Source organism: Phodopus roborovskii, unplaced genomic scaffold (genome assembly GCF_943737965.1).
Source record: "Phodopus roborovskii unplaced genomic scaffold, PHOROB, whole genome shotgun sequence".
Classification (NCBI taxonomy): Eukaryota; Metazoa; Chordata; class Mammalia; order Rodentia; family Cricetidae; genus Phodopus; species Phodopus roborovskii.
Genome location: NW_026125520.1, coordinates 40,565 through 66,922, shown reverse-complemented (window position 1 = coordinate 66,922; position 26,358 = coordinate 40,565). Strand labels below are relative to the sequence as shown.

The window sequence follows — 26,358 nt, the reverse complement described above, 5'->3', positions numbered from 1 at the left end:
GCAAAGAGAGAAAGTTTATCACCCTGACATCCCCTTCAAGACCATGACTGGTGAAACAATGTCCTTTGGCTAGGCCTCATTTTCTGGACAGGTCTATCAACTATCAGTATCACTGTGGGCCACTGAACTGGTCTTTTAACAAATGGGCCATGATGGAGCATTTCAGGTCTAAAATGCTGCATTGCATCAATCTTTAATGCCAAGGTCAGGAAATGGTCTATTATGACTTGTTTCACTTTCAAAAATAACATTGTGAGGTATATGATCTTTAAAAGAAGTAGAAGGATAGAGACATGGCTCAACGGTTTAGAATGCTTAGTGCTCCTGCAGGAGGTCTGAGTTCAGTTCTCAGCACCCCAGGTCAGGCAGCAACTGCCTGTAACTCCACTCCAGGGAATTCAGTGCCCTCTTCAGGCACCCTTATGCATGTCCACATAGTATATGCATAGTATTCACACACACACACACACACACACACACACACACACACACACACACACACACACAGAGAGAGAGAGAGAGAGAGTTAAAAATAAAAATAAATCTTTTTTTTTAAGGGATTAGACTGGGGACATAGCTTGTTGGTAGTATGCTTTCTTCACATGCAGGGGCTGGGGTGTGTATGTTCCATCCTTATTATCTTTATTAGCACTGCAAATGAACATTTTTCAAAAAGAATTAGTCATTTTATACAACCTGCGGGAAAATGCTCAGGAAAAACTTGCTAAATTATGAAAGGGGCAGGGCTATATGGATGGCTCAACAGGTAGCAATATACTGCTTTGCAGAGGACCATGGTTGGCTTCAGTACCCACATCAGGCAACTCACAGATAATTGTAACTCCTGGTCCAGTAACTCTGACACCCTCTTGCAGCCTCCATGGCCTCCCTCATTCATGTGCATATACCACCATATACATAATTAAAAATAAAATAAATCCTCTTAAAAATGGATAATCACACATTCCAGAGGTAAACCATGGACAACATACATGAATTCACGTTTTTATTTGTTCAGCAGTCTATCACGGTTTAATAAGGATCAGGATAAACAATTAGGCCGAACAGATATTTATTGAGGGAGAAATAACTCACAACATAGACAGGTGAACACCAACAGGTTCCTGCATCCAAGAATTCCTCTGGATGTCCTCCTGTCCCTGTGTGGCTGGCAAGAGAGCTCTCTCCCTCACCTCCTCCTACCTAGTTCTCCAGGTCACTTCTGCCCCTGGCTCCACCCCGCAATGGGTGTGGTCAGTGCCACAGAAGGAGACAAAATGAATATCCCACTACAGCAGTCCTGTGTCTGTGTGTGAATATTTCAGTTATTAGGTCAAATTGCATATTTTATGTTAAAGTAATGTTACCAATTTTTGTGCATTGCAACTTGATATCAGCTTTAATCATCCACATGTTCCAGTTTGATCGTTGCTTTATAATTACATAACTCATTGGTTTTTCAGATAATGTCCCCCAGTGTGTATCCACTTGTGAGTTTTTGAGAAACACTCACACCATAAGAACTTCTTGGGCAACTCTTCAAGAAAAGTATTACAGTTTCTCCTTAAAATACACATGTAAACACTGGCAGCACTGGTCGTTTGTAGAGCTGGGACTCTTTAGCTTTCTTAATTTATCTTTTCTGCAAGTTATTTGGCCAAAGAGCCCTTACTGATATGATGTACAAATTTGGAACTCTCAAACTAGAGTTCTGCAAAGCAGATGAAGTAACCAGGGAAATTTTAAGACAGCTCTGATTTTGTTTGGTGATATTTTAAAAATCCATAGCACAAATGTTTTGTTTTTAATATACATTATATCATAATTATTAATGTCTTAAAAGCACAGAGACTATATATGTTTTCCTCAGATATGTTAATCTTGGCTTGGTATTCATGAATCTGAATTACAGTAGTGTTGTTTTACCTTTTAAAATGTAACATTTGAATTTAAAACACATGTTCTTTTCTATACCCCTTTAACCTCTTTACGTTTCCTGTAACCCACAGGTCTTGCAAGAGCAAAATCCGTCCCTAGCCACACATACTCCAATGAAGTGGTTACCTTGTGGTACAGACCTCCTGATGTTCTCCTGGGCTCTACAGAATATTCCACCTGCCTTGACATGTGGTGAGAAATGAACACTTTAGCTAAACAGTGTGGCATGCTTGGTCTGGCCCAAACCTAGACAGACATCTAATAGTTGTTGGAGAAAGATCAATGGTGCATGAGTGTTGCCTGTGTGTGGCAGTACTGTGGCCTATTTAATACCTGATTGGGAATGGTACCTCATCAGAGTCTGCTCCAGATGGAACCTTCTAAGTGTTCTTGAAGGACAAGGTCAGAGGCTCTTTCTTTCTTTCTTTCTTTCTTTCTTTCTTTCTTTCTTTCTTTCTTTCTTTCTGTACTGTAATTTTTTTCTGTCAGTACTGGTTTTATTTTATAATGAGGAAGTGTGTATCTCCAAAGATCAGTAGAATAAGAATTAACATGACATGAGTTCATATTTACTACATAGCTCTGGCAATTGATTGAAAACTATTGATAACGAAATGCCTTGAGTGTTTAAAAATATGGGATTATCTCAGAATCATTTCATGCAATAGTTCTCCAGCTGTTAAAATCTTTTTAATGTATTAGAATGTTTGGTAATATTTGCTGCATACCTGTTAATACTGACAAGCTGCTGTGCATTCCCAATTATGTGAGATTTAAATATCATAATCATCTAAGGGAATGAATCTGATTCTTAACACTCTGGTGAGAGTCACTCATGGCCACTGGGCATAGCTTTTCTTTTTCTGTACTCATGACTGGGTTTGAAGTAAAATAATTCATGTAGCTTGTGGTTGTTCTTTACAAAAGAGCCATCATTCTTGAGTGATTATGCCCCTGAATTAAGAATTTAGCTACATAAACATGTAATGTTTATGGCCTCAGTGAAACTTCAGTATGTATTATTTACCTTCCTTCTGTGAAGTTACTTCATGACTCTACCACAAGCAATCTTTGTTGAGTGTTAAAGTACCCCTAGCTGTGGGGTTTGGTGTTCTGTGGAACCATTGAAGTCATCTTCAGCTTCTTATGTATATGAAGTTGTCTAGATATATAGCTTTCAATAAAACTGTAAAAATATAGGCCATCAAACACCTGCAGATCTGTTTTCATAAATCTAATCACATTTTAATGATATTCTAAAATCCCAAGAATAAATATCACCATCTATTAGCGAGTAACTGAACTAATCCATCTTTTCATCACACTTCCTGGCCTTGGCTTTTAAATGGTTATTTACTCTTTCTGTAGTTAATATTTTCCCCTAAGGATAGGCCTGTCTTTGGACAACATAGATAATTAGACCCTTAATAATAATGGGGAAAGTTAGAGATGGAGGCCAGTGCACACACCAGGGTACCAGTTAGTTGCTTTCTTAATAATCATTTGCTACTTTCTGTTCCTAGTTAAGAGCTGGCTATGCAAATAATAATTTTATCACAGTCTTGGGTTATAAAGTATTTTTCTATTTATTTTTGTATATGGAAATTCTTAGTCGTCTTTCAGTGAGTTCAACTAAGGTCTCTACTAATAAAATGTGTTTTGAAATGTTTGTGGTGTAGAGCCAGTTTTTTCTCAGTTGCTTGGCAGTTTAGTCAAGATTATACCCTCCTAACCACAAGAAGTTGTTCTTCCTGTGCTAAATAAATAAATGTGCATCTAGGGAGATGGCTCAGTTATGAAATGTTTGCAAGTATGATGAACTAAGTTCAGCATGGTGGCACACATGTAACCCAGCACAGAAAATGAGGACAAGAATGATGACTTAGGTTTAGCATGGTAGCACACACATGTAACCCAGTACAAAGGATGAGGAGACAGGCAGGCACTGAAGTTTAGCCAAACTGGTGATTTCCAAATTCAAGGAGAGACCTTGTTTCAAAAATTAAGGTGGATATCAAGGACACCATTGACCTCTGGCCTCTCAATGATACACAAGCATGCACCTACACTAATATGTACACACAATTACACTTATGTCGATCACACAAACAGAATGATGTTAAGAGATTGGGGTTATTGCTTAGTTGGAGGACCTGAACTCAATCCCCCAAGCCAATGTACAATTGTGAGTGTGCTGGACAATCAGATCCCTGAGCCTCAGTGTCCAGCCAGCCTCACTTATTTGGAGAGCTCCAAGCCAGTGAGATAACTTCCCTCCTCCCACAAAGGTAGAGAGCTCCCTGAGAGACAACACTCAAAGCTGACCTCTGCCTCCACACACACACACACACACACACACACACACACACACACACACACACACACACACACGCACACGCACACGCACACGCATGCACGCACACAGGGTGGGGATAAGCAAAATGCTCTATACAGTAAGTACCAAGTGCATGATGGATTCTGACTTTCTAATGTTTGTTTCTGGCATACACTGTTTTCTATTCTTCCCTACCTCACCCCACCCCATGTGTGTGAGAGATAGTTTGGGCACTTGCTGCCAATTTGCTTTGAACAGAAACATAATAGAAGCATACGAAGAAGCCTATTATTGAAGAGAAAGAGGGAAATCCGGTAGAAAATAGTGGACCCCAAATGCCCTTTTGTGTCTATGCCAAGAATATTCATTGCCAGAAACAAATAGCAAATGTGCTAGGTTTGAGCAGCTTCCCCATGCTTATTTTCAGTTCACATCTAAGCCCTAAAATCTAGGTTGTGTCTATGCTATGCCTGTCATTGTGAATCTGATTTATTTCGAGCAATTTTCTAAAACCTGTTTTGCTATTCTGTAGTCAGATAAAAATGCATGTGTCTTTCCCACGAGAGAGACTTTCACAGGCCACTGATTCACTGATTTTTTTTTTTTTTTTTTTTGCATAATCAATGACATCGATGCAGGATATTCAGACACCTGGAAATGGGATTGTAATTGAGTCATGGCTCAGCTGCACCAAGAAGAAATACAAATATTAACCCAGGGACAGCAGCAGGGAGGCAGGTGGCAGGGGGTTTCAGGCTAGTTTTACAGTTCGTTTTACTGTCCTGGGGCTGGAGTAACTAAAAACTGATGATCCCTACACCATGTTAAATAGACACAGTCGCTAAAAATATTAATGAAGACACGTATGCAGTAACACTGTCAGCATGTGATGGAAATCAGAGCTAGCACTGATAGGAGCTTCTCCTGTGGGTCACCCGCACCATGGAGATGTGTGAATGCCCAGTGACACTTAAGGACTCATCAAGTTAGTTTTGATGCCTTTGTTTCTCTTCCTAAATGAAGATCGGATTCAGCGTTGTCTCTTGTAACATGTCTGTTAATTCTTGGGTTTTGTGCCTCCCTGAAAGTCACAGCATGGAAAAACATTGCTAAGCTTCAGAACCAGAGGTATTTACAGGGTCTGAAGAGCACAGGAAGGGGAGCATGGATGTGAAGGCAGCATATCTGCATAACTCTTCCCTGGCAGTAGAGTCCTGCTTTCTGCAGAGCTGGGCTTTTAAATAAGCTTCTGTTCCTCTCTGCATGCCCAGAGCTGTGTTTGCAGCTGTGCATACTCTCTAAAACAGAACATTGTTGGGGATTATTTTAAAGGATTTTTAATATCAGGTAACTAAATTATATGTTAATAAGTGATTTTCTCATCAAAGGCATTGTGCTTTAGAGGGGGCTCGTGGTATCAACTGCAATGCCCCCCCCACCCAGTATGCAAAGAATGATGGTATGTCAGGCGTTTCCTATCATCATCTTTTCAAAGCTAATTAACATATTAACTATGCTTGTCAAAATGTGGGGTAGATCATTTATAAATAAGCCTGTCAAACATAATGAGATCGCATATTAAATCACCCTGTCTCTATTACATCTCTGATTTAAGATTAAAATTAATTTATTTAACATTGCAGCAGCTGGGTGATTAAGGGAAAAAACCTGTTCTAGTCATAATGTATAGGAAAATGTCTGCATCACAGTTTATTTTTAATATATTAGAAAGAATATTGGCTAATTATTAAGTATCATAAAGTCATTTGGCCCTGATTCATATTACATAACTTAATGGCCATACATATTGGCAATATCCTGTGTTCTGCCATTATCTTTACTGATCTTTCTATCTTGAATCAAAGCAGTTTACACAATGAAATTTCTTAAGACTTGGGTTTATATCCCATTGTTTTAAGAAAAAGAACCATAATTAAACCTTTCTATACCTGCTACCCTGAGCATAAATTTATTCTGTGTGAAGCCTACATTAATTTGAAAACTTGAATGATAATAATAGTAATAGTTGGTACTTTTATTGACCATAAACTGTATATAAGTCCTGCTATGCTCTTAAATTACTTCCTTATTGTACAATGAAATAAGGAACATTCACGAAGTAATATAATTACATCACACGGTGAGTAAATTGCCAACTTGCAGTGTAGGGCCACATTCTCAGTATCCCTTCCTTGCCACATTCTGTACTGTCTTATAAGATGATTTGGAAGAAACTGACCTTGTTTTACTACTAATGTAACTCTGTAACACTAACAAAGTACTTGGTAATATATCATATTTCTATCCAAGTTACGCCTTTTGTGTAGCTCAGATATTTTGGGTGGCTTTGTTCTCACTCATAAGCCTGCACTCTCCTGTCTCTCCTAACAGCTTTATTCCAGTTGCTTCTACTATATAATTTTATTTAGTGAATACTTTTAAAAAAGCCAAGACATGAATCATTGAATTGAATACATTTTCATGGTACTACTGTCTATGCTGACATACATCTTCCCAGCTCCTAGTCATTATTCATTTATCACTTCTGCTTAAGTGAATACATCCATTTTTAAAGGAGTTCTAAGGAAGAAGGAAAGATGGAATTCCTGAGCTACAGCAGAGTCATCTATTGTCAATGTTGTTGCATGTTTTCTAATTATTGCAGTCATAAGGCCAAGGAAGATGTGAAACAGTCATTGTCAAATTTAATAGTTCTCTGATAATTCTTAAACAGTGCTCAAATAATGCACTATCCAGCTGACTTGCTACAGCCACTGACAGTGGGATGCAATGGGACAGAACTGGGGACAGCCACAAAGATCTTTATGTTTCTGGTGGCATCCGTGGTTCTGAGTCCATTGCAACTAATGAGGCCTCTTTACTTTTGGATGGCCATATACCTCATCAACATACAGTCCTCCTTAGAGAGTTGATAATTCTGCCAAGACAATAGGTACAGAGAGTCTTACTATGCCATATGTCTTAGAGTACTCTAGAGCAATAATTGACCCTTTATTTCCATCAGAAGAGATTTGCTGTATTTTAGTGTTTAATTCACACCTAAGGACTGACTGCTGGCTACAAAACCCTTCTTACAGGAAATTTATCATTGTCTGTGCATTATCTTGGTCAGTATGGTTTGAACCCTGTCTGGTTGTGAAACTGAGATAGCTGCCAACTCACCAACCCAGAGATGCCTCTGGAATAGTCAAGGTAGCAGTTGTTGGTTTTTTTTTTAACGGTGTGTTATAGTTTTTAAATCTCATTGTTTATCAGTGTGGGTCTTTGAAACAAAGAGCATATTTCCATCAAGGTATTTGACCACTTAGTGATAATTACAGTATTTATAGAAAGAATAATTTAATGTAGACTTCCCTGCTAAATATTCTAAAACGAATTAAATTTCACTAATTTCTTTTTAATCAACATTAGGAAAGTAATTGGCTACCCACAAGTGGATTTCTGAATGATTTGGTAATAGCCAGTTACTGAGAGTAAGTTTCATGACATTAGTATAATCTTGCCACATTCCACTGATTCACCAGATTATAACAATAGAAAGAAATGATCACAGGAAATTCTTGGGAAATATAAAACTATATAAACGTTGAAAGTAGTATTCATATTGTCTTTTGGGTCTGTCAGTCACCAAATTAAATGCCTTGTGTTTCTATTGGGCTATAGCATCCAAGAGGGCTATGGAATATGACAAGTCCAAGATACTATGTTTCATTTTAAGGAAATGAGCATGCAGGCTCTCTCCGTCGAATTAGAATTTTTGACTCAGGAGGGCCTTACATGGGAGAGTAGGGCATGGGTAAAATATGGTTCTGTGTTTTAATCTAGAAATATGTAAATTAAGGAATGTGTCATGTAGATTAGTACTTTTATTTTATTTAGTTATTTTTCAGTGTGTGGAGTATATGTGTTCATCTCTCCAGGTATGTTTGTGTATGTGTGAAACCAGAGGTCATTGTCAAGACTCTTTCTACATCATTCTCCAGTGTCTTCATTTATTTACTTATTAATTAATTAATTAATTAATCCATACATTCTTCATTTATTTAGAGACATGTCTGTTAATGAACCTGGAGCTCCTAGATTCATGAAGACTTGCTTGCCAGGGAATTCCAGGGACCTACCTGACCACAAATCCCAGCTCTGGGGCTATAGATGCATGCCACCATGCCTGGCTTTTTATATGAATGCTGGGGATCCAATCCCAGGCCCCTGTGCTTGTGCAGCAAACACTGTGTGACTGAGCCATCTTCCCAGCCCACTTTCTGTTTTAAGATATATGAATATATATATGTATGTATATACATACATACATACATACATACATACATACATACATACTTGTCTCTCCAAGCATGCAATGCTTTTCTGTTTAAAGAAGAGGCAGGCTTTGACAAAAAAAAAATAGTGCCCCAAGTCAACTTCCTTCTCCCATAGTTAGCTCAACTTAGTTAACCAAAGCTCTCAACAAATATTTTCAGTTTTCTGAGAATCCTGTGGTGATTTCAGGTATATCTGGCTAACTGACAATGACCACAGCAGTGTCAGTAACAGGATCAGTGACCCACTTTATCTATGGCTTCTCTTTAATCTCTCAGGAATGACTATGCCTTTTTAACTCTTTGGGCAATACTGTATATCTCATAGGTTTGACATAATTTTTTCTTATTATCTATCAGTCTATTCTGTTGACTGATTTGCATTGCTGGAGAGTTAATCTATATCCTTGCCTCTGAAAGCACTCTTCATTTATTCTTTTAGACATTGTACTAAATGAAATGGTGGATGAAGACTTTACCATGGTCTACCAAAGTTGTCCCACTCCACTTTGACCTTGTTTACCCTGTGTAGAATTTTATACACAAGTGTCTCAGAATTAATCAAAATTAATGATTTTATGCCCTTTATTTTTTGTTTAATCTTTGTTTCCTGGATCTTCTAATTATATTTTAATTTTTTTTTTAGTTTCATTGCCCTTATTTATATTGTTAACTATTTAAAGTTTAAAAATATTTATTAAACACATGTGGAAAAATGCTTTCCAAATGCTGAAACATATCACAAAATCTATATCCCAAAATAAGAGAGATTAATTTCTAAGATTGTATTTTAATTACTTCTCCCTTCCACTTCCTCCTGCTATGGCCCTCCCTGATCTCCTTCAAATTTGTGGCCTGTTAAGAGAAGCTTTTGTGACAGTCTGGTCCTACAGCCGTGTCAGCCCCAAATCACACAATGAGACACTGTGTTAGATATAAAGCTGTTGGCCATTTACTAGTGTTTCTTATTGAATAGCTCTGTCTTAAATATTAACCCATTTCTAACAATGTAAGTATTTCTACATGGTCTTGGCTTACTGGAAATGCTGGACCTGCATCTCCTTTGCCTGCTACATCTCTGCAGAGAGGAGAGAGATTTCCTGTTTGTCCCTGCTTATATTCTGATTAAACCCAGCTACATCACTTCCTGCCTGTCTGTACAGACCTCCAGACCTCTATGGTTAGCTAGTGGCAGTATCTGCCAAACTATGTCACTTCCTGCCTGCCCAACCAGTGTTTTATTCACCAACTAATAAGACAAACATATATACAGAAGAACATTCCCCATCAACGGCCTCATATGTTTTTACATACGCATGCATGCACGCGTGCGAACACACACACACACACACACACACACACACACACACACACACACACACATTCCTAAATCTAACTTGTTAAATCATACCTTGTTACTTGTGTGTAGGTTTTCAGGGCTGACTGTAAGCAATGAACAACCAATTGCTGTGCTCTTCCCTGGGAAGGACCACCTCCTCTTCTTCCAGCTTTACTCATCTGTGGTTCTTTATATAGTGTCCTTATTTTTAAGGTCAGCTTTGGGAAGTCTTGTTGGTGAGACTTTATGCGTGTAACTTCTGTTGTTACAAGGAGACACAATCTTACAGCAAAATCCCTGACCCTGAGGCTCCTACAATCTTTCCCTCTCCTTCTTCCACAATGGCCCCTGAGCCTTAAGTGTGGGGCTATTTGTTGTATACCCATATAGTCTTTTAAGTTTGTCATCTTTAAGGATAACATTGTGTTAAAGCTTTGTGTGTATACCTTTTAAAGGCTTATTTATTTTTAATCTCTGTGTGCATGTCTATGCCATGGATATGCAGGTCCATATAGAGGCCAGAAAATGTTGTCAGATCCCCTGGAACTGGAGTTAGGGGCAGTTGTGAGCCACCTGCTGTGAGTGCTATCAGCAAACTAGGGTCTTCTGGAAGAGCAAGAAATGCCTTAACAGCTGAGCCATAACCAGCCAGTATGCCATGTATAGTAATCAGATCAGGAAAACAAACAGTGCCATCTGTGTGTGTGTGTTAGTATCCTCAGTGCTGTGGCAACATTCCTGAGAAGAAGCAACTTAAGAGTAAAGGGGTCTATGTCAATCATGCAGTCTATCGCAAAAGGAAGTCTTGGCATCAGGAGCAAAAGGTAAACTGGTCCCCTTCCAACTACAGCCAGGAAGCAGAGAGTACCAAATGCATATGCTCTGCTAGCTTCCTCCTCTTTATGTAGCCTGGGTCCTCATCCCATGACATTGAGGGCACAATTAGGATGGACTTTCTCATCTTATTTAAACTAATCTAGATAATCACTCACAAATGGAGCCAGAGATCTGTCTTCGAGGTGATTGTAGTCAAGTTGACAATCAGTATTAACCACAGGTCAACTCCTTGTCAACTTGATACTTTAGAATGTATATAATGAAATGATATCTTAGTATTATACTATATGCTATAAGATAGCATAATTTATAGATAAAATATATGTATTATGTAATTGATCTTGCTTTCTTTTCCTCTGATTTCAAATGGAAACTTTTTCAAGTATGAGAATTAGAGGGATTTGGATCTTTGCTTATTTTTTTGTAAATGTGTTATTATGAATGGAGAGACCAGTTGGCCCTTTGATTCTTCATATATCTTAGGAGATTAATCAGTGTAAATTTGACTACATATGAGGTCACCCAACAGACACACTCTGGGAATGTCTTTGAGGGAGTTTCCAGAGAAGCTTAACTGAAGAGGGAAAACCCACCCTGAATATGGGTGGTACAATCCCATGGGGTGGGGTCCTTCAACGAATATAAAAAGAAAGCCAGCCAGCCTAGTACTGGACTTCTCTGTTCTGAGGTGAAGAGTCAAGAGCTAAAGCTGCTTCAAGCCTCTCCCATCATGATGAATGGCAACCTCAATCCATGAGCCCAAACACACACTTCCTTGTTGAAGATGCTTCTTGTCCAGTACATCTCATAGGAGTGAAAATGTTACCACTGCTGTCTTGTGGGCAAACCCAGCTACAAAGTCAATATCGAAGGCCTATTCTTGGTTCTTCCACAGAATCTGATAACTGGTAGATAGATGTGGTCCTCGGATCAGGGTAAGACAGGAGGTCTGAGGGTCGGTCACACAGACCAATTCACACACTTTTCAACAGACTCTTCTTGTTCCTCTCAGTACCTCACCATTTTCTGGTGTAGGTTCTTCCATAAGTCTGATGCTTCTTTTGGTTCAATTTTATGTATCCTGCTGTTGTGCAATGGGAAACAGAAGGGTGGAAGGAAGAAGCCTACTGGGCAGTTACTCTCTTTAAAAATTCCTAGTCCTGTTCCCTATTTCCATCTGTTAGATTCATCTTCACAGTGTTTAAAGCCTGTGTCTCCATGTGTTTAGCCTTTTCTAAGTTGCTAAACATAAAACCTCTCACTGTAACTTGGAATTGTTGCTGTATGTAGTCCTCGTAGATCACTACAGCTTCACGAACATCTAAAGACAGGTTATCTCTCACACACGTGTGTGTTTTCTTCTGTGTTTGTGTTTCTTTTTTATCTTCCTAATCAAATACTTGATCTATTTGTATGCCCTTCTCTTATTGATAATTCAATACTCATACCTTTAACTGTGAAGAGCTGGCTGCTAGAGTCCTTGCCCATGGATAATTGTTAAGGTAGCTCTGGGTCCAAATCAGTGTAACAAATAATAGTGGAGGAAACTTTGCAACTGCCAGGCTCTGAGTATGATTGTGTAAACAGATAATCATTACTGCTTAATTGTTAGTGAAATACAAATAATTTCATATAGAAAAGCGAAGTCACAAGAAAACCACATTTTGATTTAGGAGCGAGTTGTGAAAGGAAGTAAAATGTGCATCATGGCTTTTAAAAAGTTTATTATTTTCTGTGAATATAAAGAATGTGTTGAAAGAGGTAGTCCTTTGGATTTATATCCTGTAGGGATCCAATATGACCTTGCTGTTTAAACAAGCAAAAATTGCCAGAGATGGAGCTCAGTTGGTCGAGTGCTTCCTAACTTGCGTGATGCCCTGGACCTGATCCTGAAACCTTATAGACACAGCTGTGGTAGTGTATAGCTGCTGCTTGAGGTGTTGAAATGGGAATCAGAAGTTCAAGTTATTTCTCTGATATAAACTGACTTGAAGTTCAGCCTGGATTACATGAGACTTTCTCAATAGAAAAATTAATTAGGCAAGACTTTAAAGAAATATCTCACCCAATAGAAAATTTCTAGGTCAGTCATGGTAGAGATGGAATGCTGTCTTATATGCATGGAAATGACATAATTGGGGTGGAAATGGAAATGTGATTGCACAAAAACTAGCAATCACTATGAACGCCATTCATGGCATTCCTCAATAAAGAGACTGAACTGTTTTCACTGCTCTGCAGTGGGCAGAAATGGGGACTTTGTGCTATTTTGACATTTGTGAATTAAATCTTCTTGATACCGCTTTGTCTAGGACATAGTAAGTAATAAGCATATTTTCTTTACAAAAATTCTGTTATATAAACTTTAAATACATTACCAGATATTTTTCTAACTTTAGATGCTATAGCATGCAATTAATACAAATAGATACTTATGTTTCTCTCATTTTGTGTTTAATCTCCTTTGATTATGAATGCTAAACAGTGTCACTATAAGTGATACTTTCTTTTATGAATACCATTGTTTACCTACATATATGTACATGTACCACATGAATGTCTGGTGCCTACAGAGGTTAGGAGAGAGCATCAGATTCCCTGGAACTGTAATTAACAGATTATTATAAACTTCCCCTGTGAGTTCTGGAGATCTCACTAAAAAATATCAACTGTTCTTAAACACCAAGCCATGTCTCTTACCCCAAAGCAACAATTTAAAAGAATTAAAGTAAAACTTAGCTAAAATAACATATCAGTGACCAATAAACAGCTTGCCAAATTCCTTTAAAATAGTAAGAACTTTCTGGGGTGTGTCAGGCACTTAGTGATTCGTAGAGGCAGGGTCTGAGTAGTGTTTTCTGGGGTGCACGTGGGTAGTTCATCTTTGACATGGCATTTTTTTTTTCTTTGCATTCTCATGTGAGATGACAGATTCAACATGTGAGATTCTTATCTAATTACATTTCCTACAGAGCCCAGCAAGAATTTTATCATTCTTTCTGATTGATAGTTCAAACAATTCCTCCCTTATTCCTTTGCTTTTTAGAAATTGAACACATTCATAACCTAATGAAAATTCAACAGATTAAAATTTTACTATAGCAAATATATAAACTTACGTTATTTTGTCATATTTAATTTAACACATTTAACTTAGAAGCTGCTTCAGAGTTAAGTAACACTGTGAAATCAATTTATAATTTTAGGGTTGTTTTATGACCGTATGACCCCCACCCCATCTGGAGATGTTTGGTTTCTCACACTGTTCCATGGTGGCAAAGAATAAAAACAGAATACAAAAGACAAAACCATTTTCATAACTCCAGGGTACCCCATTTCCATGAAGATCTCCTTTATGCATACAGTGAATCTACCCATTCATTCATCATTCATTCATTCACATATTCATTCATTTTGATTGACACTTTACAAAATATTTAAGAGTATAAGGAACTGACCCTGCCTATAAATAGCACCCTCCAGCATTAGTCCATTGCTCACATCTAGGTCCCCTCAGTCAGATGGTAGTCTGCGTAAACCACATTCCAGGGCAAGTGTTGGACAATGCTTCAAAAAGTTCACGGCTTTTTTCCAAAGAGTGGACCAAGATATTTATCAAGAAAAGGGTTCTTGATTTCATATTTTGTATAGATTTTCCAAGTTGCTAAATGATTCTTAAATATCAGCTACCCTGTCACATACCTTATAGTGTGGCACCATTTTAATATTCATAATCAGTATGCATCAAAATTCAGCTATGCCATTTGATGAATGGACCTAAATATTAACAAAACATACAACATGAATTTCTTCATCCCCCTTGTAGAAGAACTGTTTACCCAGTCACAAAAAGGCAAACATGGTATGTACTCACTCATATATGGGTTTTAAACTCAGAGCAAAGGATTACCAGCCTACAATTCTCAATGCCAGAAAAGCTAGAAAACAAGGAGGACCCCAAGAGAGACATACATGGTCCCCTGGAGAAGGGGAAACAAGATCTCCTGAGCAAATTGGGAGCATGGCGGGAAGGGAGAGGGAGTTATGAGAAAGAGAAGGGGAAAAGAGGAGGAGAGAAGTGAGCGTGAGGGAGTGGGAAGATTGAGTCAGGGAAAGAATAGAGGGGAGCAAGAAAAGAGATACCATAATAGCGGGAGCCATTATAGGTTTAAAGAGAAATCTGGCACTAGGGAAATGTCCAGAGATGACCCCCAACTAACAATCTAAGCAATAGGGAAGAGGCTAACTTAAATGCCCTTCCCTGATAATGAGATTGATGACTACCTTATATGCCATTTGAGAGCCTTCATCCAAGTAGCTGATAGAAGCAGACACCCACAGCTAAGCACTGAACCATACTCCTCATAACCAGTTGCAGAGAGGAAGGTGTGATGAACAAAGGGGTCAGAAACACACAGAAAGTGCTGACCTGAACAAGGGGGAGCTCATGGACCCCAGTCCGTTAGCTGGCTAACCAGCATAGAACCGGCCCAGACACCCTGAATGTGGGTGTTAGTTAGGAGGCCTGGGCATTCTATGGGGCCTCTGGTAATGAGTCAGTATTTATCCCTAGTTATGAAAGGACTTTGGGAGCCCATTCCACATAGAGGGATACTCTCTCAGTCTAGACAAATGGGAGAGGGTCTGCGTCCTGCTACAAATGATGACAGACATTGTAGACTCCCCATGGAAGGCCTCACCCTCCCTGGGGAGCAGAAAGGGGATGGGGGCTGGCAGGGAAAACAGGGAGGACAGGAAGGTGATGAAACTGGGATAGACATGTAAACAAGCTTGTTTTGAATTTAAATTTTAAAAACAATTATCAAAAAAGGAAGAAGGTCAGTTTACATTAAATGTTTACTAATTTCTCTTTATGATATACCACATACAGTTTCATAAAGAAAAAAGGCTTAAATGGGTGATTTGCTTGGCTCTGTAAGATGCCCATGAGCCCTGCCTCCCCCACACACTCACACACTTCTGTAATCTCCTATTTTATTGCATGGGAGTTAAAACATTTGCTGAGAGAAGCCTTTAAAAAATAGTTTCCTTATTCTGCATCAGCTGTAAGAGAAGCAGAAGTCAAAGACATTCAAACTTCATAATTTGCTTTCCTTGTTCTGCCTGGTTTATTCTAACTAAATAAATCCTTTGAAAAACACCATTGTTGGTTGTGTTTTAAATGACTCCTTTCATTAATTGCTCTAAAATACAACATACAGTAGTTCCTTGCTGTTTGATGTAACACAGCATTTTCTGTCTTGCTTTCCTTAGAGTAAGTTTCAATGAGGCATTTTCTCTTTTCCACTTACTATACATGGTTAGTGGTTATCAGTAGTCTGATGTCCCTGGTAGTCTGTATGGGTGGGTAACCATTGTCCATACGCATCATCTTCAGATATTCAGACATTGTTAAAGAGCAGTCACTGTCCTGTGCTGAGGGGATCGCCAAGCACACATTATTTCCTAGGCTAATTGTTTTACCCTCTGCCCCAAACTCTTAATTCTGAATGCTCGGTTTCAGCTCTATTTTTATCTAGCTATCATTGTGCCACCTGAATGGAAAACAGAATTCTCATCTTAATATCTTTTTGTCTGACTATGGTGAGCTAATCAAGACATGATATTCTAATTGGGGTGGCAGCTGAGCCCAATGAAGTGGTCATCCCTGCAGGACTCAGGGGTGGAGCCCCCGGAACCCCCCCCCACACACACACTAGAACTGGATATGAACTCACAAAATGCAACTCCTTTATAAGTCAAAGACAATTGTCTGTGACATTGCTAAAGTTCTTCTATCTCTAAGTTTTAGCATTCAAGTAATTCTCACTGCTAAATGAGAGGTTTCCCATGGCAACTGCTAGAGTCCCTTTGGGGTATTTCATAAACAAAATTGGAGTGGTGGTATCTGGGAGAAAATGAATGACTTTCTTAACTTTTTATCTTATCCTGTGGTATTAATTACCAATAACATCTCCCTTGATTGCCTCCTCAGACTCACTTATGTCATTGACTGACTCATTGATCACTCCTTCTTTTTAAAAGCATTTTCTGAATATTTGTAATAGTATGTGTGCTGGCCACAAGCATGAGTAATGTCCACCTTGCACTCAAGATAATGCATCATTACACAAGAAAATAGTTGCCACAGTGCTAATTCTGAGGGAAAAGGTAAAGATTGTATCCTTGGAGAGTGATAGGAGAAGTAGAGGCATAAAGGTACTTTGCTCAGTACTAGTCCCCAGCTTAACTTGAGAAAACCATCTATCTCAGTTCAGGTTACTATTGCTGTGATGAATCAACATAACCAAAAAGCAAGTTCTAGAGGAAAGGGTTAGAAAGACAGGACAAGAACTCAAAGAGGGCAGGGACCTGAAGGCAGGAAGTAATGCAGAGGTCATGGAGGGAAGTTGCTTAATGACTCGCTTCCCCTACCTTGTTCACCCTGATTTCTTATAAAACCCAGGGATGGCATCAACCTCATTGGGCTGGGCCCTCTCCTATTGATCACTAAAGTAAGCAAGGCCATACAGCTGGATCTCATGGAGGCATTTTCTCAGTTGAGGTTTCCCTCCTTTCAGCTGACTCTTCTAAGTTGACAATGCTGAGCACTTGCCAGGAAGACAGGAGCAATAGGACATACACTGCTAGCACTTGTGGATGGAGATTTCAGGTCGCAACCCAGAAGCAGGTGGAGGGAAAGGAGGGCAGAGAAGAAAGTGCCTAGAGTCAATAAGAATTCTCAGACTATGACAACTGACAGCTTGGCTGTATCCCAGGTTTTCCATGATTCCTGGATTTATGGCTGAGAACTCTGAGATGCTAAACAGAAAACTAAAAGGAAACAAGAAAAACTATTTGGGTTTTCCCATTTGATTAAAAAGTACTACTAATAAATCACAGATGTACACATGTTACTGAACATATATGACAGAAGTTATCCTTGGAGCTTATTGAACACATGGTGCTCTGGTGTGGTGAGATCACTCACTGTTCTAATTGCTCTTAATTGCTTGTGGGGACTCCAGTCTGAAACGTGAAAATCCCCTCCAGGGCCACCCTAGGATGCCACTCTTCAAAGCCTGTCTTTTACTTTTGCTTAACTTTTATTCTGATTTGCCCTATATGCAAATACATCTCTTTGGAGATGTAATTTTTGTTAAATATTGGAAAAATTGTTCTTTTTGCTAAAACTCTATTGTGCCGAAGTGAATGTTTTCTACACAGGGATTTTCCTGGCAGTCTAAGGCTTTGTTTTTCATGGCCTGAAAGCTAAGTTTTCCATAGAAGTATTTGACAAAGATGTATGGTGCCTATTGGTGCCTAATGAAGCACTAACCGCAGTAAATGGTGAGTGACACTTTAATCAATTCAGACCCTTCAGTACCCACCAAGGGCATGGTGAAGTGTAATTTTTTAATCTTTCACTTTTCCACAACTGAGAATGGTGGGATGAAAAGATCACATCTGTTGTGTATAAGAAATTTTCTTACAGGGCATAATAAAAATAAGTTTATTTGGTTTCTTTTTTAGTCTGGCTTTAGTCTTTTTTAGACCATCTTTCAGATGCTGGTCTAGTAGAGAACAGAAATTGGTCTGCTTTGCAAGTAGATACATATCTTCAGAGCAAAGTGGGATAAATATATGGCCACCTTGGTGCACAAAACACCTCCAGCTTTCACTGGATAATGGTGTATTTCAGTGAACCATAGCTAAATAATATTACCTGCTAGGTTAATTAACGAGGAAGCTTTCCGAGTTAGGGTTGAATTTAGATTGTGTTTCACATTTAACTTAATTTAATTTACTGGTCCGTTGTTTCATTGTTGTTTCTTCAGCCTCAGCTCCAACACATGTTCACGGGGTTTATTCCAGTCACCCAAACAGCTTTAAAAACAGAATTACGAAGATTATTTTAGATTCTTGCTCCACAGGGTTCACTTGGAAAAACAGCCACTTCAGTATCACTTAGATGCGAATTAGAAATTCAGATCTACCAGGAAGCCAGAATCCGGGTTCTGATAGGATCCCATGACCATCATACATGTGAGATGGAGACCCATGGTGTTTTTGGGTGGACACATGGGCTAAGGGGTAGGCGTTGCAGGCGGGTTGGTCTGGTGTGCACGTAACGTTAAAGGGAGAAAGACGAGACAGTGACATTGTACTGAGCTCTGGGTCTGTTCATCTGCTTGCCTCCCAAAGGTTTGAAGCTGCAGAACATTCTCGAAAGCTGTGACTAAGTATCTGGACTGCATTAGAGGCCTCCTGCAGCTTGCATTTGGAGAAGCCCACATGTAGAGGTGCAGCTTTTCCCTGCTGTGACAGTGACTGTTCAGGGAGTCCCTTAAGCCTCTGCACATAGAATGCTTAGGCCCTGTGAGGTCAGGTTCCCTCCTGGACTTGGCAGGCAAATACATCCACACTTCTGCCTTAAAGGTCTCCCACACAAGAAATATCAAACCTTTGCCAACAGATAAGAGTAGAAACAAAATGTGAAACTTCTTCAATTCTGAATTAGACCATACTGTATAATATTGAAGTCTCTCTGCATTGTTTACTGAGATTGAACCAAATACTTGATGTGAAATTTAGTGTAGGAAAACACTGTTTTAGTGTTTTAGCTGTGTGGGCTAATATCAAAATTAGATTAATGTGAACTAGAGAAATTTTACTGCATAAGTATTGTGTCACCTTTTCTTAGAGATAACACTATTATTCTTGGAATCCAATATGACTGGTGACAGATATAATTAGGTTCCTCTACCTATATTTTTTTTCTTTGTTTTGGGACAGGGGCTCGTTTTGTAGCCTAGACTGGACTTGAACTCATGATTCTCCTGCATCAGCCTTGCAAGTCCTGGGAGTATAAGCTTATGACACCACACTCTAAAATAAAATCTGATCAGGACTTTATTAAGCAGGTATTTCAGAATAGATGTCAGTAGTTGGTTTTTGGTAACCTCACTCTATTCTGTACAGTTTTGGATGTTATTATATAATCAAACACGAGGGTCAAGAGAGAAAAAAGACTCTAAGGGTCAAAATACAATATACACAAGTATGGTTGTGAGCTCCTCAAATGACGGTTGCAGTTTAAGAAAAAAATATATTTTAACACAGAGCTTAAACATGAGAGTTAAGAGAAATGGAAGAATATGACATAAGCAATTGTGTGGGTTCCTCCCATGGAGAGATGCAAGTGTCCAAGCATTAATTATAGCTGCCATTTGGTAGCTTTCACTTACATCTCAATAGATTGCAGAAAAGTGTCTCCCCCACTGCTGCCCCAAGTCCTTTTCATTCTGATGGGATTAGATTGGGGAATGGTGTCTTGGATGGGATTGTTATTTAATAAAGTAAAAAGGAGGTGTGGAGGGTTACACAAGGGGTTGCTGGTGGTATTTCTAGAAAACCGCAGGAAAAATATTTTTCCTAAACTATAGAAGAAAATAATATCACATGCTAGAGAAAAATATAAATCTTTTTTATTCTCTTAATACAAAGAGACATTACTGGATCACGGAGGATCTCAGTGGTAGAACACTTGCTAGGCATGTGCAAGTCTCTAGGTTTGGTCCCCAACATCAAATCAAATGAAAGAAGAAAAGATATTGGGCTGGAGTATAGCTCAGAGATATATCATTTGCCTTATAGGTGCTGGGGCTGGGCTTTGAACCTAGCACTACAAAAAAACAAACAAAAAAGAAAGGAGAAGAAAATGGAAATGTACATTTAAAAATATTTTAAGATATGATGAATTCATTGTAGATTACCTAACCACTTTGTAGGGAGGAATATTGGTAGATAATGATTAATGCTGATTATTCCCATACTATATATTAAAACAGCATTTAAACTTATATAATGTCTTTTGACTAAATTTATTTAAACTAATTTTATACTTTATTTTTATGCCTAACTTTGTATTCTTTCTTCTCAATGAATACAATCAAATTATAAATTTCCAGGTCTGAAAGACACAAGAATTATCAATTACATTTCAACTCCTATTTAAATTTAAAAAAAAAATTAGTTAGATACATGTATGTATGTGTGGAGATGGGAGGGTCTACACATACAAGCATAGTGCCTGTGGAAGTCATAAGCTTCAGGTCCCTCTGGAGCTGTAGTTGCAGGCAGTTGTGAGCCAGACAATGGGGGTCCTAGAACTAAATGCAGGTCCTCTAAAATAACAGTATGTTCCCTTAACAGTTGACATCAATCTCCAGCTCCCAGGTATTTTGGCTAGTGATGGTGACTAGAATGCACTATTTTGCATTTTAACTAAAAAAATTAAAACAGCATCCATATACTCATGACCTAAGTTAAATTTGTAGAACTAGAGCTTCAAAAATTTGAAAGCTGTGTGTACCTGAGTAGCTATGTCAAGTTACTTTACCAGCTGAATTATCCTAAAGTCAGATTTCAGTAAATGGAATCATATGAGTCCTTTTCAACTGGGCCTTTGTCACCAGACTGTGTTCTTTCTTCATAGTGTATGTGTATATTCAGAGCTGTATGCACGTGTGTGCAGATGCAGAGTCTAGTGCACCTCCGTGTGGAGAGTGGAGGGGGATATCAGGTAATACAGGCCTCTCGCATAACCTGAAGCTAGGCTGGTGGCCAACAGCCCCTGGGAGCCTCCTGGTCTCTCAGCCACTACAGTCCTAGGATTACAGGGAGGTGTGACCATGCCCAAGTTTGTATGTGTAAGTTGGGGATTTGAACTCAGGTCTTCATGCATGCCTAGCAAGTATTGTGAGCCATCGACCCAATATTGCTTATGTTATTCTTTTTTTTTTTTTTTTTTTTTTTTGCTTATGTTATTCTTAATGAAGAATTTAGACTCAGTAGGCAATCATTACATACTTGTTCAAATTTGGAAAAGAATTCACAAAGAGGTCATTGTCCGTATACAACATCCTTTCTTAAGTGTGGTACATAAGGAGATGAATTCATTCTCAGCAAAGCAGTCTGTGTAGTCAACTTTCTCTGTTTAGGGAACACAGGACTAATGGAGCAGAGAAAGAGGGGGCACACAGCGTGGTTCCTCATGTGAAATTGAAGGACATTTCTTGCTGGTTGACAAGTCCAGTCAAAAGAATTCTTCTGCATTAATAGCTCTGATGCATTGTGTAATTCTATTTTTTATTTTTTTTGTGCCTTCTATATCTACATGGTCACTGAGTAAAACTCCTATGTTTTTATCTTCTTGGGAATTATAATTTCTATATGATTACTAAGTATAATTCTCTTAACTTCATAGTGTGCCCTTCAGTGTCTTTGGGAAAGATGATATCATTAAAAACTTACATTAGGAATGAAAGTCCAAATCCCTTAGCCAGCCAAGCAGTTCAAAGCCTACAGAGTAATTAATTGCATCATTTTGTTCCAACCAAACAGAACTGTAGTGTAGTTTTATCTTCTAAGTATCATATTTTGGAGATGATGTAAACTAAGTAAAGTAGCCATAAAAAAAAATATCTGTGGGCAGTTCTGACAGTGAAACTGTTACCTCCCCATCCCACCAGCCAGTTCAGCTCTGCACGTATAGGATGTGGTTGGCCTCTGCTGAGGCTTCTCATAGTCAGAGTTGAAGTGTATGGGTGCAATAAGAAAAATAGAGGGCAGAGAGCAGAGAGTTTATTCTTATGTACAAACAGGAAGGTGTGGGTATTCCAAACCCACAGTGTTTAATGTGAACTTAAGTAAAATGACAACGGAAAGAGTCAATATGCTTGGAAAGAATTTTTGACAGAAAAAAAAAAATTTAGACACTCACCATATTAGCATTTTAAGCGCATGTAATCAGACATCTGAACTCCATCTGTCTAGAATGATATGAAACTAATTCTCATTCCCCAAGTGAAATTGGCTTTATGATGTAAGTCAGGATTTTGTTCGGTACTTTTGGCAGCATACACCCTTGTGTATGCATTTAAGTTGAAGTTATGTGGCATGTATTGTGAGAAAGGCATTCCTACTAGTGTGTTACTTTAATTTAAAAATGTTGGTCACAACTGTGATGACAACTGGAGCAGCTGCACAGAAGTTTGTCTTTTACCCCGAGGAATTCTGGTGTAAGTTAAAGATCCCATGGTTTGCCTGCCCTAGTTGGAAGTAATTGCAGCATTTGAAGAAATGACAAGGCATGATAAGCCAGGAAACCCAAACATGTTCAAGGTAGAGACAATCAGAATGATAGAGAATGATAATGAAGTAGAGAGTGTTGTCTGCACACCCTGGTCTCCTGCAGGCAGGAACCAGGTCAGGTCAGAGGTCTTCATGTGCAGGTATGAAAACTCTACACTAGTTCTTTGTCATTAGTGTGACTTCCCTCATTTACTCCGGTTTTCTGCCATCCTATTCAAAATGACTAGTTCTCCTGAACCTCAGCCCAAGCATTTGACTAGCTGTTTGCTGTGAGCATAGCAGTTCAGGTAGGTGGCAAGGCTGAGCTCATTGGATGATGGATGCCTTGAGAAATGGTATGAATAGTAAGCTCAAGGGAGACAACTATCTTGTGTGCTAGGAAGTCCAAGGAAGGCTCCCTGGAGGAGAAGACATTGACCCAGGGTCACAGAGGGTGATTTGGAGTTAGAGCTAAGGACCAAATAGGTAAAGAGACAGTGTTGTAGATAGTGTGGCAATGTGAGCACTTCAGTTTGGCAGGTGATAACTCTAGCTCAGCAACTCTGTGCATAGATGCCCTCAAGCTTTTCTGTAGCTCACTCCTGGGCAGAACCTTTGGGGCTTGTGGTCAGAGCAGTTGTGGTTTTTAAAAAGTTTCTCAGATGACCCTGGTTCAGAGAACACTGAGAACGAGCAGAAGCTGAAAGGAGAGCCCATTATGAGTTATGAAATATAGCTGGGAAGGAAGCTGGAAAAGGCCCACAGAGGCTTCCTATGTCAAGCCAAGGATTCCTCACCTATGACCTACAAATGTAAGGGGACCACTGAGGCCTGCTGCTTGATTGTTTTCCATTCTGTTCAGAGCCAGGATAGCTGCCCATGTTTAGAGTCTTTTTTGGGGCAATAGAAAAAGTGGGGTGCCGAGTGTGGGTCTAGGTGTGCTGCGGCTTTGGTTGATCATTGGGAGTTTTATAATTCCTTGCTTCCCCCTGGGGTGAGGGCATTTTAATCTCTGATTTGGGTTTCTAAATAGAATTATTGATGCTTTTATGATGATTCTTTTTTCTTCAGGGGAGTTGGATGCATCTTCGTTGAGATGATCCAAGGAGTTGCTGCATTTCCAGGAATGAAAGACATTCAGGATCAGCTTGAACGAATATTTCTGGTAAGTTCTGTACAAAGTGCTTCTCAGAAAAATGTGTTTCTAATTACTTACTTAATGACTTAATGATCTGCCGGAAATATTTTAAAACATATTTGTCCATGTTGTCACATTTAATTCTAACGTGTTTTGCTTTTAAGAATCAGGGAATCATTAATGAGTGTGCCTTTAAATTATCATGTGTGAATAAAATGATAAAATAGTAAAAATGAGTGAGATAAGAGAAGTAGTATAGACTAATGAGTTGTAATTAGTGTGCAAGCATAAATGATTTGAAATCAATAGCCATCCAGCAACTCCCAAGAAGACAGAGCTCATGAAGGCCCTTCCCTCCAAGCCTGCACAGAAGACTTTGATTGCTAACTGTCGTCTGTAATATTGAATGTGCAGAATGGTGGGGTGCAGGAGGCATGGTGGCCTTGCAGAGGAAACAACCAGGCAAAACTCCCTCAGCCAGTTCTTAAAGACCGTTGTCATCCATAAGAGGTCTCACAGTGCCATGTTCCCTTGAGATAATGTGAGGAAAATGGAGCTTCATTTCTGTCTTCTTCCTCAAACCCTGAGTCCATTCTGTGAAGCCAAAGTACAACACCTTCTACAAATTTCTCTACTCATAATCTTCAATACTTGTCAGTGTCATCAAAAACAAGAGAAACATGAAAATCTGTCCTAATTCAGAGGGAAGTAGGAGGATGTGACAGCTCAGAGTAATGTGACCTCATGGATGGCTTCTTGATCCAGCAGAACACAATAGAGATAAATCACTTAAATCTGAATGAAATGTGGGATTGGTTAATTCCCGTGTTCCAATGTGGATTTTTAATTTTATTTACTTAATTTAAAAACGATTTTATTTACATACTAATCCCAGTTCCTTCTTCCTCCTGTCCTCCTACTCTCCCACCATCTCCCCAGACCATGGCCCATCCACTCCTCAGAGAGGATAAGGCCTCCCATGGGGGATAATTTAAGTCACATCATTTGGGGCAGGACCAAGGCCCTCGCCGATGTGTCAAGGCTGAGAGAGTATCCCTCCATGGGGAATGGACTCCCAAAGTCTGTGCATTAGGGATAAATATTGATTCCACTGCCAGAGGTCCTATAGACTGCCCAGGATCCCCAACTGACACCCACATTGGGGGGGCTGCTTCAATCTTATGCTGGTTCCCCAGCTGTCACTCTGGAGGCTGTGAGCTCCCACTTGTTCAGGTCATCTGTTTCTGTGGGTTTCTCCAGCCTGGTCTTTACCCCTTTGCTTATCACTTCTCCCTCTCTACAACTGGATTCCAAGAGTTCAGCTCAGTGTTTAGAGGTGAATCTCTGCTTCTGCTTCCATCATCTACTGGTTGAAGGCTCTATGATGGCATTTAAGGTAGTCATCAATCTCATTATAGAGGAAGGGCGTTTAAAGTACACTTTCCACAGTTGCTTAGATTCTTAGTGGGGATTCTGGGAATTTCCCAAGTGCCAAATTTCTCCTTAAGCCCGTAATGGCTTCCTCTATCAAGGTATCTATTTTCTTGTCACCTTCTCTGTCCTTCCCCCCAACTCAACCTCCCTGATCCCTCATGTTCTCCTCCCCCTGCCCTTCTCCTCTTCCCTCCCATTCCCTCCCCTCCCCCATGCTCCCAATATGCTCAGGAGATCTTGTCCCTTCCTCTTCCAGAGGAGCATTATGTTCCTCTTAGGGCCCTCCTTGTTTCTTAGCTTCTCTGGGGTTGTGGATTATAGGCTGGTTATCCATTGCTCTATGTCTAATATCCACTTATGAGTGAATACATACCATGTTTTTCCTTCTGTGTCTGGGTTACCTGACTCAGGATGTTTTCTTTTAGTTCCATACATTTGTGCAAATTTCAAGATGTCATTGTCTTTGTTCTGCTGAATAGTACTCCATTATGTAAATATACCATATTCTCTTTATCCATTCTTCAGTTAAGGGGCATATAGATTGCTTCCAGGTTCTGGCTATTACAAATAATGCTGCTATGAACATAGTTGAACAGATGTCCTTGTTATATGAGTGTGCATCCTTTGGGTATATATCTAAGAGTGGTATTACTGGGTCTTGAGTTAGATTGAGTCCCATTTTTCTGAGAAACCATCATACTGATTTCCAAAGTGGCTGTATAGGTTTTCATTCCCACCACCAATGGAGGAGTGTTCTCCTTTCTCTACGTCCTCTCCAACATAAGCTGTCATTGATATTTTTGATTCTAGCCATTCTGACAGGCATTAGATGGTATGTCAGAATTGTTTTGATTTGCCAATGTGG

The 26,358-nt window shown here is 39.2% G+C and overlaps 1 protein-coding gene across 1 annotated transcript in view; it reads left to right on the top strand.

Moving 5' to 3' along the window:
- The window catches only part of LOC127216126 (cyclin-dependent kinase 14-like), a gene marked incomplete at both ends in the record, with an annotated part of 85,287 nt that extends 61,201 nt beyond the window's left edge, over positions 1-24,086 (top strand). The window contains 2 exon segments of the mRNA XM_051176675.1: positions 2,010-2,130; positions 23,993-24,086. Coding sequence (XP_051032632.1) covers positions 2,010-2,130; positions 23,993-24,086 — 215 coding nt within the window.
- Between the last annotated feature and the right edge of the window lie 2,272 nt (positions 24,087-26,358).